General features: G+C 38.8%; 1 protein-coding gene across 1 annotated transcript in view; it reads right to left on the bottom strand.

Annotated features, from left to right (window-relative positions):
- The window catches only part of LMBRD2 (LMBR1 domain containing 2), a 34,772-nt gene extending 17,082 nt beyond the window's left edge, over positions 1-17,690 (bottom strand). The window contains exons 1-9 of the mRNA XM_050912842.1: positions 17,609-17,690; positions 10,142-10,371; positions 9,610-9,689; positions 7,633-7,728; positions 6,699-6,866; positions 5,608-5,818; positions 1,280-1,354; positions 827-940; positions 48-231 (exon numbers count right to left, since the gene is read on the bottom strand). Of these exons, the coding sequence (XP_050768799.1) occupies positions 48-231; positions 827-940; positions 1,280-1,354; positions 5,608-5,818; positions 6,699-6,866; positions 7,633-7,728; positions 9,610-9,689; positions 10,142-10,315 (1,102 nt within the window). The 5' untranslated portion in view covers positions 10,316-10,371; positions 17,609-17,690. The remainder of the gene's footprint in view (positions 1-47; positions 232-826; positions 941-1,279; positions 1,355-5,607; positions 5,819-6,698; positions 6,867-7,632; positions 7,729-9,609; positions 9,690-10,141; positions 10,372-17,608) is intronic.
- Positions 17,691-17,716: the final 26 nt, after the last annotated feature.

The following is a 17,716-nucleotide window of genomic DNA, read 5'->3' as shown; positions in this document are numbered from 1 at the left end:
TACCTGTTAGTCCTTTACATATTCAAAATCCACATGACAGCACTTACCAACAGTTGGTGTGTAGAAATACTGAATAATTTTATTCTCTGGTTCCTGGGAATGAAAGGTATGAACAAACTGTCGAGTTGCACTGGTTTCATTTTTTGCCACATCTTCTAGGTAAAACGCTTGTTCTAAAAGAATTTGCCACTGAACCTGTGTACGACGATGTCTCTGTACTGAATAGATTACCTACAATAAATTCCAAGAAATTATGGTTACAACATACTTGTTTCAAGAAACAAGAGAAAAGCCTTGCAAAATCCCTTAAAAATGTCTACATTACAGAACTGCAAAGATTAATTCTGTATACTCACAAAAGCAGGCAGTTAATTCTCTAAATATATAAATCATAAAAGGACTACATACATGATTCCTGAGTTTTGCAGTTCTTTCATCACAATCTACGTGTAGCAATAACAGCCTACTTTTTCCAACATACCACCTTATTTTTGCATCTTAGTGAATACCAAGCTTTTACTACAATTTCTTTTTTAGAATGCACTGTCAATCAATCATTACAAGGCTTACTCACAGACAGTTAAAACACTGTCAAGATACAACACAACAAGAACACTTTTTACACATCCAGAATTTTGATCTGGACTTCACTTAGGATATTAAACTTCTACGTTTTCTTTCACTGAGGAAAGTTTCTGTTAAGTAGCAATCCCAAAACCCACTATACTCAGCAATTCAGGTAAAGTGCATTGAAAATCTTTGTTTGACTAGCATTTATTCTCATTACATTAGCATAAATGAGGCATTCTCTCATTTATTAATATACCTGCTTGTGAAGTTTGACCAAACTTTTTTCACTTGGATAACTGTTCTGTCTTTCATCAAAATCTTCATAATCGTCCATGTTCCTACCCATTCTTTCCTGGTACTCAGTGGGACACTGGAAGGAAATGGGAAAATTAACTGCAAGATGAAGAAGTAGGAAGTGCTCTTTGTTAATTATTTGTAAATGTTTGGGGCATTTCATGCAACTGAAAAGCTCAGTCCAAGCGTAGATTTTTCTGTTTCCAAAATACTACGTATGTCAAAATACAGCAGATAGTTATCTACATCATAAGAAAGCACTCCACAAAGAATTTCAACTCAAAGTCTGGTCAGAAACTCACAAGACGCCAATTAGAGATTTTACATTAAGGGGAAAAGAAAATAACGTACAAGTACTCAGTAGGTGCAGGAAGCACCCCCTCCCAACTATGGCTGAAGATGAGCGATTTGTTACCTTTTTCAGTATTGTATCAACACATTTTCTCAAAGGGTGGTTATACTTGATACTCTCACTTACTTTACGGACTTCCTGTTGAGGAAAAAAAATACAGAGTTGTTTCATTATGTTGAATAGATTAAAAAATTTTACAGGGTCAGATAAGAGTTCCAGCCCTCCCAATGGAAAAGATAACCATCAGAGCTTAAAAACAATAGAACTTCCTAAAAGCCACAGCTTTACTATACATCTAATAAAAGATAATTGAAGGAGTATTTATAAAGGACACATATGTATTTTAGAAAAAACCCTACAAGGTCAGTGTGCAACCATTACTCTGTGAATGTGTGGAGGACTGGTTTCTATGCGTGAGTGTTGAAATGGAAAATACTTTCTTGTTTTAGTTGTAGGTAAAGAGGAGGAGTTTCTGTCATACCTGTTTTAGTCTCACTTTTATTAAGCAGCTTGATGAATATCATTTTACACTGCTTTGTTTTGTATCTTCCTCGCATTTATCTCCACATAGCTCACTTCTGAGACCATTTGGCATTTATCAGTAATGAAAAGATGCTACCTAACAGCTAGATAAATTGTGTCAGAACTGGCTCTAGCAGTTTATCAGGCTTAGTGAGAACTAGATTTTATTCTTCATCTGTATTGCGTTTGCGTGGCAAGGTTTTGGTAGCGAGGGGGGGCTATAGGGGCGGCTTCTGTGAGAAGCTGCTAGAAGCTTCCCCTGTGTCCGATAAATGCCAGCGGGTTCCAAGACGGACCCGCTGCTGGCCAAGGCCGAGCACATCAGCAACAGTGGTAGCGCCTCTGTGATAATATATTTAAGAAAGGCAAAAGAAGTTACAGGGGAGTTGCAGTTGCAGCCAGAGAGAGAGGAGTGAGAAGATGTGAGAGAAACAACTCCGCAGACACCAAGGTCAGTGAAGAAGGAGGGGGAGGAGGTGCTCCAGGCGCCGGAGCAGAGAGATTCCCCTGCAGCCCGTGGTGAAGACCATGGTGAGGCAGGCTGTCCCCCTGCAGCCCACGGAGGTCCACGGTGGAGCAGATATCCACCTGCAGCCTGTGGAGGACCCCACGCCGGAGCAGGCGGATGCCCGAAGGATGCTGTGACCCCGTGGGAAGCCCCCACTGGAGCAGGCTCCTGGCAGGACCTGTGGACCCATGGAGAGAGGAGCCCATGCTGGAGCAGGTTTGCTGGCAGGGCTTGTGACCCCGCGGGGACCCACACTGGAGCAGTCTGTTCCTGAAGGACTGCACCCCGTGGAAGGGACCCACGCTGGAGCAGTTCGTGAAGAACTGTAGCCCATGGGAAGGACTCACGTTGGAGAAGTTCGTGAAGGACTGTCTCCCGTGGGAGGGACCCCACACTGGAGCAGGGGAAGAGTGTGAGTCCTCCTCCCCCTGAGGAGGAACGAGCAGCAGAAACACCGTGTGATGAACTGACCCAAACCCCCATTCCCCGTCCCCCTGCGCCGCTTGGGGGAAGGAGGTAGAGAAAATCAGGAGTAAAGTTAAGCCTGGGAAGAAGGGAGGGTGGGTAGAAGGGAGGGGTGGGGGGAAGGTGTTTTAAGATTTGGTTTTATTTCTCATTATCCTGCTCTGATTTGACTAGTAATAAATTAAACTAATTTTTCTCCAAGTCGAGTCTGTTTTGCCCGTGACGGTAATTGGTGAAGTGATCTCCCTGTCCTTATCTCAGCCCACGAGCCTTTCGTTTTATTTTCTCCCCTGTCCAGCTGAGGAGGGGGAGTGATAGAGCGGCTTTGGTGGGCACCTGGCATCTGTCCAGGGTCAACCCGCCACATCATCCTATTGGCAACCCAGAGATAACCTTTTGATGCTTTTTTGTTGTTACAAACAGCACTTTAAAAAAACAGACTTAAGTTCTAGAGTCTGCAGGACAGAAATAATTGTAAAGGCTTAGAAAACTTGTCAAATAGGACTAGGCAGACAGAAGAATTGTATTTGTTCAGTGTGACAAGGGAGGCTAAACGGATATAGACAGTCCTTTGACACATAAAAGGTTGTTCTAACAGATGACTGTCAGTAATTCTGGATTCCCTCTGAATCTCCTAAGGGAATGATCACAAGAGATCTGGTTAGTCTATGGCAAAGATTTTTTTCATTATGTAGTGGGATTATGAAAAATAAACAAACAAAATCCTGCAAGAATGTCTGTAAGCGTCAATCCTAACATATTCAGCCCTGTCAAGTCGAGCACTGGACTGGAAAAAAATAAAAAAATAAAAAATTGGGAAGTATCCTCCAGTACTACCGTTTCTTGTGTTTTCAGAATCTCTGATAAAGAAAGAAAACAAAAGCCTACATTGAAGTGGGTGAGAGCTAAAATTTTGTGATTTATCTGACACAGCAGCAATTCATAATATCTACAATGAAGTTCTCAGAGTCGGCACTGGCATTCTTAAGAATTTTTAAATATTTTCATACATTTCAGTGTTCCTATGAAGGCTGAAAATAAAATATTGGACAAGATTTCTAAGGTATAGTGCAATTGTTTTTAGACTGAAAGAAAAAAAACTGAGAAAAACCCCCCAACCCAACAGTGAAGTGCCAAACCTTGAAACAGGGTTTCATCATGCATTAACAATAGAATACATTTTATGTTGTGTATGACATAACCTCAGAATCTGTCAGTCACCCTACCTGACTTAAAGGACAATCTAGTATCAGACAGCAGTCTAGTACAAGACCCTCTTTTCAGGGAAGTTTGCTGCCTCCCTGGGGCCCAAATTAGGGACATCAACACAAGACTGAAAAGCTTAGTACACCCTTCAGACTACTATCCATTCCTGCTCTTTCACATGGGTACTAATGATGTTACAACAAAAAGTCTGAGGTCGATTAAAAGAGATTTCAGAGCCCTGGGAAGAATGCTAAAAAACTCCAGGAGCACGGGTAGTGTTTTCCTCAATCCTCCCAGTAATGGGGGGAGACTTTGGAAGAAACAGATGAGCCCAGGATATCAATACCTGGCTCCAGAACTGGCGCCTCCACCAAAACTTTGGGTTTCTAAACCATGGAAGAACCTTCAAGGCACAAGGTATGCTGTGTTTAAGGGAACAGAATAGAACAGAATAGAGTATTTTCAGTCAGAAGGGACCTAAACGATCATCTAGTCCAACTGCCTGACCAATTCAGGGCTGACCAAAAGCTAAAGCATGTTGTTAATGGCATTGTCCAAATGCCTCTGAAACACTGACAGGCTTGGGGGATCAACCACCTCTCTAGGAAGCCTGTTCCAGTGTTTGACCACCCTCTCCATAAAGAAATGCTTCCCAATGTCCAGTCTAAACCTCCCCTGGGGCAGCTTTGAACCATTCCCATGTGTCCTATCAACAGATACCAGGGAGAAGAGATCAGCACCTCCCTCTCCAGGCATTTGGACAATGCTCTTAATAATTTGCTTTAACTTTTGGTCAGCCCTGAAGCGGTCAGGCAGTTGGACTAGATGATCGTTGTAGGTCCCTTCCAACTGGAATATTCTATTCTATTCTGTTCTATTCTAAGTGCTATCCTGATAAACAAAGTTTCTGTTGCTCATCATCTAGTAAGTTTTGTAGTTATGTCCCACTTAGATGTTTTTAGCACTTTCTTCAAAATGCTATTACTGAAGAATGAAGATTCTACTATTATTTTATGTGGATGTATCACAGAAGAAGTTACCCCCCTACCCTACAACTCTTAAGAAGTATTACTTCCAAGCCATGGTATCAGAGCAGTAGAACATGGAATAGCTATTCAGTGGGTTGTATATCCGTTCTATTCTTGAACTACATTAGAGCCTATTGCTCACTCACAAATAATAATAAATATAGTCTCAAAAGAAACTCTTTGAAAAAACCAATTATTTATATATTCTCTTCTCAAAAGGCACATAGCATGGTCCTGCAAATCCAACTCGGAAACTCTTCTCATGATTCCAGAAACATACTGAGAGCAGAGCATAAAAGCAGACATACACAATTTGCATGAACACTAGTGAAACATCTGTACACCATATTTTCAAGTTCACTCTGGAATGTTATTCATTAGTGATCAATATTACTCCAAAAGGGTCAATAAAAGAATAAAACCAACAAATAATGGCTATCAAGTTGCCAAGTTCTTCACATCAGGGACTGACTTCTCTTATGATTTTTACACAGGATCAAGTGTCATCAAGTGGCACACTATGATGATTTTCTTAATTTACTGATATTTCACAGTAACTTCATGCTACCTACGTTTTCTTGCCACAAGTGCCTAACACCAGGAAATTAAGAGATGATTAACAGCAGCCTTCACTTATTTCATAGCAAAAGCTAGTTATTTACCTCCATAATATCCTCTAAATTCTCCTCTGCATCCGCTTTTTCAGTCATCAGTTTGGCAGCTTTGAAATAGGTCTTCATGAGTAGATAACCCCTCTTGGCCCCATTCCAGTGAGAACGGGGAATTTCCACCAAACCATAACCCAAAAGCAACACAAGAAGAAAGAGACCCCATGTGTTTGCAGCAGCTATCCCAATAGTCTGAAGTTGGTTCCTAAGGAAAAAAAAAATAGCAAAAACAAAAAAGAAAAACAAACAAACAAACAAATAACATCCTCCTACCCCACCCGCAAGAAAGCAACCTTGAAGTATCTATGCACCAATATGGCTTTCAAGTTTACAGGAACAGACTTAGTATCATCTGTAATTCTTGCCTAGGGCCAGTCTGCTACTTGGCCATATTTAGAGGTACCACGATTTTTCTGTATCTCCCATGTTCCTGCCCTCTCTGGAGGGAAGACAAAAACGTTTGTTCTCAAAGGAGTACGTTCCTTTAGGAAACAACATGAACTTAGCAAACTTACTGAAAGCGAGGTCAAAACACCATAATGGCAGTCACTATAAGAAACAGCCTCAGAACCCAGGATTTGTATTCAGAAGTGGAAGCTGAAAGCAACTTAACAGTGTTTACATGACAGCGTTTACTACTGTATCTAGTATGCAAGACCATTAGCAATGTTATAAATACCAATTATTTTAACTCACCTTATTGCCTTTAAACAGAATCTACAGTAGACAGAAGAGCTACACAGGAAATACTGACACAGACTTTTTGAAAGATGTTATTCTGAAAATACTGAGAAAACTTCTGCACTAACTTTGCAAATGCATTTGCAGGGAGAAAAAAAAACCCACCACAAATATAAGAGGATTCCTCTGCTGTACACATCAAAATCAGAAAACCAAAAGACACATTTCTATAAATAGTCAAAAAATCCCTTTCCATAAAAAAAGTTAACAAAACTTTCCAACTGCCTAGCGAAAATCAGATGAACTAGAATTGTTTTTTAAGAAAGACCCATTTCATCTACAGAAGAGATTACCCGTGACAATTTCATAAGAACTCATGCAAGTGCTTACAACATTATTCTTACCATTGTAAACTGAAGTTTGGGTTTACAGCCACATATATTAAAAATGCTCCAAAAATCAGCAAGTAAGTGCCATAATAGATTGCATTCTCAATCAATGCAGTTTTAATCTTTCCAGTAATGGAGAAGCCTCCTGATCTAGCATATGACTGCATGAAAGGTAGCAGAATCCTAGGAGGAAAGCAAACAAAATCAAACCACATCAGCCGCGAACAACAACAACAAAGTAGTTTAGCAGTGGCAGGATACCGAGACAGGAGTGTTTCAGCTAAAGACTCCCAAGCTTCTAACAAATTAGCCAGTTGTATGTTTTTATTCTAGATGTACTGGTCTGATAGCAAACCTTAAATAAGCTGCAGATAAAAACAATACAGTCAGCTTGACTATGAAAAATCTGTGTTAATCAAGAACTCACTACTAACCCTGATATTTTTGACTGAGCTACAAAAATAATTATTTGACGATAGGTTGATCAGAAACCACACATCAATCTAACCCAAAAGCACAGGCAATCTGTTTGCTGTAGCTATATCTATAGCTTTATATAGTATATCCAATAAAACCAAATAATTTACAATATTACTCAAAAATTATCCAACTTATTCATGGAATTACTTTGGTGTCCGGCTGCCTAAACCCCATTTTTTTCAGACAATCTATCCATAAACACCTCTATGTGTAAATTGCTCAGTTTCAACTATAAAAGTGAACCAAGAGTAAATGGCTGCCACCTGAAAAGTAGCAAAAAAAAAAAAGTATGCTCCATTTCGTACAGTAATTATCAGAGAAATTTCACTGCTAACAAATAATGTATGATTAGATAGCTCTGTGGAATAGTGACATATGTTCTTAAAGAGTATGCTATGACTGTTAAGATGTTGCACTTAGAAATTATACCTATATCATACTCTTTGTCACATTCCTTTGCCTTACTTACCACGTTAAAAACTGTGACGTCCAATATACAACACGCCAGAAAATTGGCATAATTCCATTAGGAATGTAACTCCATGGTTTGAAACATTTTTGCTTGCTGTAACAATGTAAAGAAGCTTATTGTTAGTTGTAGGGCTAAGAGTATAAAAACATTTTCTATAAATTACCCTATCTAGAAAGGTCTTTGAAAATAGCATAGAAGTAATACACTACTATTTGAGTATGTAGTCAACCATCAACCATTTCAGAAGAAAATAAACTGAATCACCACTTAAAAATATTTATCAGTCTCCTCACTGCAAATAACATATGTGGACAAGACAGCTTTCTGAGAGAAAAACATAGTAGCTCAAAGACTAAAGAGAAATAAGCAATTAAGCAATTTAAGGTTACAATTTTTCTTTTTGGGCAGGAAGTACTTTCTTCATGAAAAGAAAAAAACATTTCTGGAGACAGAAGACCATTCAACTTTAGTTAGTGCAGCAGGTTTTTAAAAACTATCTGGGGACTCCATCACCTAGCTCTACTACCTAGAACATTTAGTGGTTAAAAAAAACTGTATTAGCTGTTTCTTCTGTCATGCAGCTGGATTTAGTCAGGCTTATATAAACTTTGATTTGTTGAGCCAATACTTTTCTCATAGGTAGTATTTGCTTCAGAAGACCAGAAAAGCCATGAGAGCCTTTTTAGCAAAAAAAGAGCAAAAGACAAAGTGCCCATCCACACTACACACTTAGTTTTTTTTTCCCACACCTGTCTGGGTAATGAAGCAATGGTGAGTCAAGGGGCAATACAGTCAATTTAATAGGATTATCTATTGAGAAATAATTGGTGTTTTCCAGGGTCAAACTAGTTACGCCTGAGTTGTGAGTTTTTATGTACACAGCCTAAATATTTTCAAAACTATCAAATGACCATAGAATGACAAGTAGTGTGACTAAAGGTTTCAAAGTTTTAAGATCTGAGTTGCACCAACACAGTATCTGCTCAATTACTACTTAAGTTGATATTTCTATTTGATATACTCAAGTCATATACTATAGTATAACATCCATCAGCATGTTCTGAAACTACAAGTAAATCGAAAGGTTATTGAATAGTTTTCAAATTGTGTGTTTACTTAACCATGTTTAATTAAAGTACACTTGGTGGTCTTAAATAAAGGGTACAATGTTGTGTCACTAAGTCTGGCATTTTATTGTTCTTCCATGGATATACAACATCCACATAGCCTCCCCTTTGGGGCAACAAAACTGGCAATATGCAATTTGCATGGACGTATCAACTGACAAATGCTCTAATCATCTTACAGATAACTACACTGCACACATCTACAAGACGTGGAAATAGACAATGGAGGCTAAAGCATGAGCAGCCACGGAAAGAGCCCACATTCGCCTACATTCACCATGTTTTAGGGATTACTTCCTTCCTGCCAGAAGACAGCGAGCAGGCTATCATTACTTTGGTAGAATACAGTAAATTTCAGATAACTCCAATTACTATATATATGCAATTATAATAGGCAATTAAATATGCTACTCACATATAAGACAAGCCTACTTATTTCATTCATAAGGTATAAAATTAGATTATCAGGTCTAAAGTCTTTAAGATTGTGAAGGAAAGATAAGCATTCACCAAGGTCTCTCCTCATAGATAACCAAGATTGCTCAAAAAGCTTAGTTCTCTCTCTTTAACAACAAAATACAAGAAATCTAGCAAGAAATTTGAAAAAAGAGAAGTATTTAGGTAATCAGTTAGATCTACTGTATAATTACTACCAATAGACGCAGATGCACTTTTCTTCACCTCTTCCCTCACCTTCCTGTACACTTACAATCTTCAAATGTCATATCACACAGATAACACTTGCTCATTGGTCTTAAAAACACAGTACACTCCTATCATTTTAAAAAAGAAAATCATAAAATACTTATTTGAAAACAGTCTAATGAAAAAAACATATAGCTCATACCTTGGAGCAAGAGTAACGTAAGAGCCATTACCTTCTGCAGGGCTGGAGTTGACAGCAAGTTTGCACCGATTATAAATAGTCTAAAAGACAATTAATTTTACATCAGTGACCAAAAAAAGTATAACATATATTTTAAAACAGTAAGTCCCATTTTTAAAGACATTTCCTGTACTCCAGGTTTACATTTGGGAGCAATTATACTAATAAACCCTCAAAACAACATGCAATCTGCAGGACAAGTAAGTAAAAAACTGAAAGTGTTTTTATGTTGCCTAAATAAAGAAATTGTTATAAACAAATAATGACATTTTAAAACACTTGAAATAGATGTTATCTGATGAGATCAACAAAAAGTAGAATTAATTGTAAACACAGACACTGTCATGCAAAAAGGTAACAAGTGTTTAGTTTAATAAGATACTATTTGGAAAATTTATTTGCTGTTTAAGATATTGCCTTTTGAAATTATGATTTAAAAAAAATACCATACACATTTTACGCAACTAAGCAGAAAATCTCGCAAGTTTCTTACCGTACTGACATCCAGAGGCAGTATAAATACAATAAGAAAGCAGAGATACCAAGCCAATAATGTTGCTACGATCACCAGCCTATGTTGTTTCTTGAAGTCTCCATATCGATGAAGTAGGAATAAGGCCAGAAAAAAGACAAATACTATCTCAAGGCCCAACGCTGCACCACTCATTATTGAACGCTCACTCCAGCCACACAGTGCAGCTCACTTAAGAAAGCAGATCAGAACTGTAAGACAAAAAGACATTTAATTACATTAAATTCTTTGGAAGATATTTATACAGAAAAGAATTGTTTAACAGACATTTTTAAACATATTAATAGACTTTTCTTATTTCACATGACAGGAACTCTGATCAGATGAAGAACAAGATTTTCAGCAAGGTGCTCTAAAGTCCTCTGCAGAAATCAAAATATCATGTCATTCCAATTTTGTCATTTCTAGCAACATATTAGGACAACTCCTCTTCATCTTCTTGATATACAATAGATCCAGAAGTCAAATCTCTGTCCTTGAATAAGACTATAAGCCTAACTTTTAAGTCCAGTATAAATTTCAAAAGAAAATCTACTCTTTTTTTTCTTTTAGAAGAAATCAACTGATTTGGACAAAGGGTTAAATGTTTAAATTATATGTTTCTGGAAAGCTAATGAACAACTTTTTTAATGGACCTCAACTATGCATTTAAATTCTGTACTCAGAGTTAACAGAGCATAAAAATACAGCAAAGTATATGTTAGTCTACTTCTGATGTACCTCCTTTAGGTTTGAAATGTCATGTAACGAGGCAACATGCCAGCTAATTCACCTTCCTACTCCTGTTCTTCTTCAGAGAAACAAAGGTCTTAATTCATTCGTTATTACTCTTGCCATGATATATTTTTGCTTTGCTCATCCTTCTTGGTTTAGTTACTCTTTGTTATAGTCAGGACTGCTAAAAGTGCCTAGAAAGTTCATACAACTTCATACAGGCATGCTATTATGCAAAGGGCCAGTGAGCTGCACAAATCTATTAGAGAAAATTTCACTGACTTGTTACATTGTTAGTTAAACTGCTTCTGAACTTTTTAATAAGCACCATTTCACCACAGGCACTTCACACATTTAAAAAAAAAAAAGTTTATTACTCTGGTCAGACTGACTTGCTTCTCCATTGAGATTACCATTTTAGCTGGTTTGATTTAACTGAAAGTTTTTTGTATGGCTTCCCTACTGTTGTGTTTTCAGTGCTTTCACTTTTCACTGGAACTTTGGAGATTTAAAAGAAATGCCACCACTAAAATTTCCCTCAAATTACTTTTAAATCCCTTCAGAATTTACTGAAGTGAACCATTTATTTTACTAATCTCTTAGCATATATGCTTAATATATTGCTTAAGCAGATCTGTTATGGATGAGGGCACTAAGCAGTGAAAACTGTCTTATTTCCACTAAAAAATTCCAAAGTTTGTGATGCCAGTACTTCCTTGAGGACACACAGGACAATTATTCTGTGATTCTTCACTGAAGATTTGTTTCCCCCCATTTTGCTACTTTCACATTTAATTTCCAAATAGTAAGAAAAGTCTGTTTACTCTGTATCGTCTGTTATAAACAGAGCATCCCATATTCTGAAAATAGCTCGAGTTATCCTCCTGTTTTTTATCAGATACACACACTTTTTATCTTCTGCCTTTCATCTAACGTGTTTATCAGATTATTAGCATTTCTGTTAGGTCAAAGCATCCCCTTACTATCTGCCTGTACTACATTTTGGCTAGATCATTTGTAAATCATGAATCCAGGATATTTAACCTATTTCTCAATCACTTATTCCAAGCAAGTCCTTATCTATTCTATTGTACCATTCTTGTTTCCTCAGAAAACACTCTTTTGTATTTATAGTAGAGTAGCAAATTCCACCAAAAAATGAATGGAAAAGAAATACTATGTATCGACTTCATTAAGGCAGTGCTATCTGACACATGTAGCTTTGGGTGCCCATTATAGCCACACCTTATGCTATGTAAACAAAAAAAATTATACAGCATACCCTCCATTAGTCACAGCTATACAATTTTTTAATACAGTCACACCTAAAAAGCTGCTATCAAAACAGAAGGCGAAAAGTTTTTGCGCAAGATGCTGCACTCAGTTACTACCATGAGGGAACTTCCAAAAAGATTATAAAAGTGTACTGAATATGCTAAAATAGAAAGAGAATTGAGTCCTACCACAACTTAACTCACTTTCAAAGACAAAAGTAACTTTGCAGTTATCAAAGTAAACTACGTTTTTCTGTTCTTCACCTGGCACCTATTTTAATCTCAAAATACAAAATGAATGGCGTAATTTTTACTAGACTGCAACCGATGACAAATAGTTGTTTTGAAATAATGCATACACATTTTCAAAATCACAGTTCAAAATTTTTAGATAGAAACCACTTAAAACTAGCTCTCTACATAAACAGCTTAAATGGAAAAAAATCCACAAGGTGAGAAATGCAATGCTTGAGAGGAGCTCTTACTGTGACCTAAATCCTGCCTAACAGGACAGCTGTATTTGGGACCTGTGCCACTAGAATCAGACCTTAAAATGTATTACTGAAGGCTATAATGCCATGCCTTCCTATGGCAAGCAGCATTTGCCTCTGAACCCGGTTGTTAGCTCAAAGAAAGGTAAGTTCCTTACCCATAATTCTGTTTCTTCATTTTATTTAGACAGGCTTCTCGCTATTAGCGCACGGCTCCCTAGTATCAGCTGGCTGAAATTCCTGAACCCCTGAAGTATGTTCTCCTGAGATCAATGAACTACTTCAGAAGAGTTCTCCAGTACTGCACAACCTTCAACCGCTTAGAATATGCTCCTATTAAGCAATGACAAAAAGTAACAAAATTCCTCACGCTGAAGGGAAGAGTATCTATTGGCATACTCCGTTTCTGGAGAGTAAGGCAGCTACAGATTAATACAAACAAGATCAAAAGCTGAAACACTGGCACTGGAAGTGCAACTTAACCAATAGAAGACAAGGACATGCTCTTGTGTAGGCTTAGGATTTTCTTGCTTTGTTCCAGACATAGATAAAATCAGTAAGTTTTTCATTTTGTGAATGGAAGAGTTTGGTTACCACCATACAGCACATACATTTCAAAATTCTGACATGAAATCTTCTAGAGTCCAAACGCAGCTAACAACTCTTTGCAAGCACCATGAAGGGCTCAGTTCACACTTAATTCCTTTGGAGACTCCCTACTATCAACAGTATTAAATTACCTTCTCAACCTCAAGACTAAGCACACTCCTGACCATCTACATTACAAATGAACTACCTACTCTGCCCGGTACAGAAATACTCGAGTTACTAAATGAAACAGCAGAGAATAAAAAAACCCCACACTTTCTTAGAGCTTTTATATAGCACCAAATTTAACAACAAAGACACTCCAATATTATACTCTTAAAGAAGGGCTAAAAAGAGTAGAGCATATCTGTGAAGAAAGGACCTTGGTTTCACTACAGTGGACTCCAATACCCCTTTAATCAGAAATCCCAGATCAGACTGGACCACATTTTTATTCTTTTCAAACTTTGCAGGAAAGCATTTTACCAGCAGATTGCTCATTTTGCAGACTAATGTAATTAGTGCTTCAATCCTTCCTAGTCAGTCTAATATCACACTTTCTGCAGATTTCTCACTGCTGCCCTTGACACTCTCCCCAGCTAACCCATCTCCTTATACAATGAGCTGGAACCCACGCAGTATCCCAGCTAATGCCTGAGAAGGCCTGAACTGGGCGTAAACATTGCTTCGCATGCCTTACTGAGATGTATAAATAGAAGTATAACCTGCATGATGTTCCCTTCATGTATTCAGCTTATTATGCCCTCCAAATTCTTTCCGTCTAAGAAACACAACACTGTTCTCTATCCTGTATTCGTGTAGTTGATTGCTCATGCTTAAGCGCAGGCACAAAACTCTACTCATTTGTACCCTTTCCCCTCCCACAGGCTTCTGAATCTTCAAGGCATTTTGATTTCCACTACCACACTCAAAAAGGTCTGCAATCCCTCCTAGCTTTATGTCTTCTTAAGTTTTAATAATCCCATGATTTCATTATGGAAACTCGTTGTGAAAATCATGAACAGTAGTTGACAAGGGACTGGCCTCCTTAATCACAACAGTAGCTGTTTGCATCTGTTCTTCCCCAGCAAAAACATCCTGAGAAACCGAATCAAAAGTCCTATTAAAGACCAAATATAAGACTTCAACTGATCCTCTCGTACACCGTAGGCCTATCAGTGAAATAAGTTATATTACTTCAACAACTTGTCGTTGACAAACTGATACTGTCTTTTACTCAGCTATTGCATTCTAGATGCTTACAAATAGCTTTGTCCCAGAATTTTTTTCAGGAATTCAAAAGGAAGCAGACTAGTCTGCCAATCTGTAGTTCTCCCTGTCCTTCAAAAACTAGTAATCAAGACAGCCATCATGCGTCTGGTTTTCATATCTTTGTTACCTCAGCCATTTCTAGAATACTACAGCCTTTTGTTGTTGTTGTTCTTGAAGTATTCTCAGGTAAAGATCATCAAACAGATTTGGAAAAATTACATTTCTTGAAATCTTGGATATTTCAGTTAAAACATTTGAAGAACAAATCAGCTAGAGATTTCCTTGCCTTACTCTGTATTTCAAATACCATAATTACATTTGAAAAAAAATTGTCACCAAGGAAGTTACCAAACTATGAGACATCAAAAACAGTAATGGGCAAAACTGAGAGCCACAGCACACTGAAAGAAACATCTGTGTGACAGTATCTCCCATCTCAAGCTGAATTCACAACTCTGTGGCGAGTATAAACTGAAAGCTGCCATCTCCAGCAAAATATCAATGGCCAGTTCAATGATGACCTTTTGCCTTTCTCTCAGGGAATAACCTGCTAGTTCCTATGGAGTTTCTTCCAGCATATTTCACTTGGCAAAAGAAAACTAGTATGCCACACCACCTGTGATAAAGTTTCTGAAGCCTGCCCTACTCTGCAAAACTACACCGTTAAGAATCCTGAAGTAAGACGTGACTTTACAGACATGACTAAACCTTTTGGAATGATAGAACTGCCCCACAGTAAGAGCTCTTGACACTTCCATCTTTAAACAACAAAATGGGCTAACTTCACATTTTAGAAATCTTAAAGAGAGAAGAACAAGAGGTCAAGCAACAATAAAAATAATCCCTTCAGCCATTTTCACATCCAGGTCTGCTTACTGTGCTGCTGGGGTTTCTTTTTTGTTTGGTTTCAGGGTTGGAGGAGGGGGTGGGTCTTTTTTTTTTACTTCCTTATTACACATTGACCCTTGCAGCTCAGGGAAACAGTATTTCTAAACAGACAACAGAAAGACGAAGAGCTGCTTAATCTCAGCACAGTGAAAAAACTATCTAAAGAAAGAAAATAGCCACGAACTGCCTAAGAAAACCAACCAGAAAAGTTATCCGATTGCACTATTTGGGAGAAATAACCTCTGAGATTAATCAAGAAAACATAATTTGCATAGCTTTGTTCTTCTAAGAAACACTAGTCAGTCTATGTACTGACTGATATTTTATTAGTACCTGTAATTTCAACTATCTTGCAATGAAAAAAAGATTTTAGATTGACTAAACATTTAATTGATCATATATCAATATTTAGTGAAATAGGTTTTGTATCTGCTAATGACAAGAAAACAATAATAAAATGCTGCACTGACTCCATTCAAAATAGCAGTACTCTCTGATTTGGTGGGAGACTAGGTTCTCCACAGAAGCTCTAAATAAGAGAAATGCTTGACCAAGGAACATAGAGATTTTTGTGTTCAAAAGCAAGCAGGGACCATCAGTACAAAACCACGGGCAGTTAATTTGCCTTACATGGCGCTGTCTTGTCCTCTAATAAAGGATATCAAGTACCACAGAGGCTGATGCTTTCAAAGGGTTTAAGGGAGTACTCTGGAAACAACACATTGAAGAAAACAACTTGTTTGGAGGAACTAAAACAGAATCAGATGCAAAAGCTGTACAGTTGCAATAAGAATCTAAAAAAAGAATAGAAATCGCTACCTGGGCTGCCAGACTAATGCACTCACACAAAACAGGTGTCAGTAAGGCAGTCAATCACATGATTACAATCCTAACATTGCATTAAGGCAAATTTAGACTATTTGGTAATTCAGAGCTTTTTAAAAAATAATTGGATTTTATACCTTTCAGTAAATTCTTCTTTCAATTTCCCATGCATTAACACAGAAAAGTGAAAAGATTGACAAAGAAACAAGGGGCTGCACAACAGGTTAAATATAATCAGCTTATTTTTAAAACTAAAAAACCACCTCTCTTTTCTTTGATTATCCACTTAAATAACCTTTAAACAACTGTTCCATGACTTTAGTTAAAACTGGAAACAGTTAACACAAATTCCTTTTTTAAGATTATATAAATGCTAATCTGAGTCACATCATTGTCTATATCTGACTTAATAGTTGTGTACAATTTGCCATGTGTTCCATTACCATCTTCAATTTTATAGGCACGTCTCTCCATCGTTACGCAGTAAACAAAGGACAGCATTTACAAGCAAGTGGCTGACTAAGAGCAGAGTTGTAGGTGTGTTCAGAATTAGTTTTCCATCCCCACCAATTTCAAAACAAGTAGTTTGGAGAAAAAGCATGAAGAGCTGCATCACAAAAGAAAGCCTGGCATAAATCTGAAACACGGTGTGAAAAGATTGCAGAGTTTAAACTGGCATGGTTAGGGATAAGACCAGAATACATTGGCAGTCCCTCAGTTTCAGTCCTTCACAGTGAAGGCTTTTCCAAAACACAGGAAAACCTTTCACGGTAAAATGTCATTGTCAGCGCAATTCTGGTCTTCCAAACCAGATACCGCCACTGCACATGCACATTAAAGTGGTTAAAGCTGATGACTGTATATCCATTGGCCTGTAAGGCGCATAGAATGAAAGTCCGCAGACACTTAACAGCCATTAACATGCGTGCCTTAAACGTACGTGCTTGGAGACCTTGAATGAAGGAAAAAATCAGGGGCTAAGAGCAGAAAAACGAAGACACCGATTCCTCCCGCCCCCTCGCCCCTTCCAGACACCCCCCAGACACCGCCCCCCACCCCCCCCCTCCACTTCCTAGTCAAAGGGAGCCCGGGACATGCCCAGGGTCTCACCGCTTCTGTCCTGGGTCACGCACCCCGCTGGGAGCGCCCCGGGGGGGGGGCGGGCAGAGGGGGACACGGCTGCACCCATCCCTCCCGACGGCGCCGCGCCCGAGCCAGTCCCGCGCAGGCCCCCGCCCCCACCCCGCCGTGACTCGACGCTGCGGCACCCCCGCGGCCGCGGCGCCCCGACCCGATCCGACCCGACCCGACCCTCTCGCCCGCCCCGGCGCCCGCGGCCCCGCCTGCTGGTATCCTAGGCCGCGCCGCTCCCTCACCACAGCCAGAGCCCCCCGCTCAGCAGCCAGTCCCTCGTGGGGCACCGCCGCCCTCCATCCTCGCTGCCACCGGCCTCCACACGAGGGCTCAGATCGCCACGCAGAAAG

This window comes from Gymnogyps californianus, chromosome Z (assembly GCF_018139145.2).
Source record: "Gymnogyps californianus isolate 813 chromosome Z, ASM1813914v2, whole genome shotgun sequence".
In the NCBI taxonomy this organism is placed as follows: Eukaryota; Metazoa; Chordata; class Aves; order Accipitriformes; family Cathartidae; genus Gymnogyps; species Gymnogyps californianus.
The sequence above is the reverse complement of the archived record's forward strand: the minus strand, read 5'-3'. Positions and strand labels throughout refer to the sequence as shown.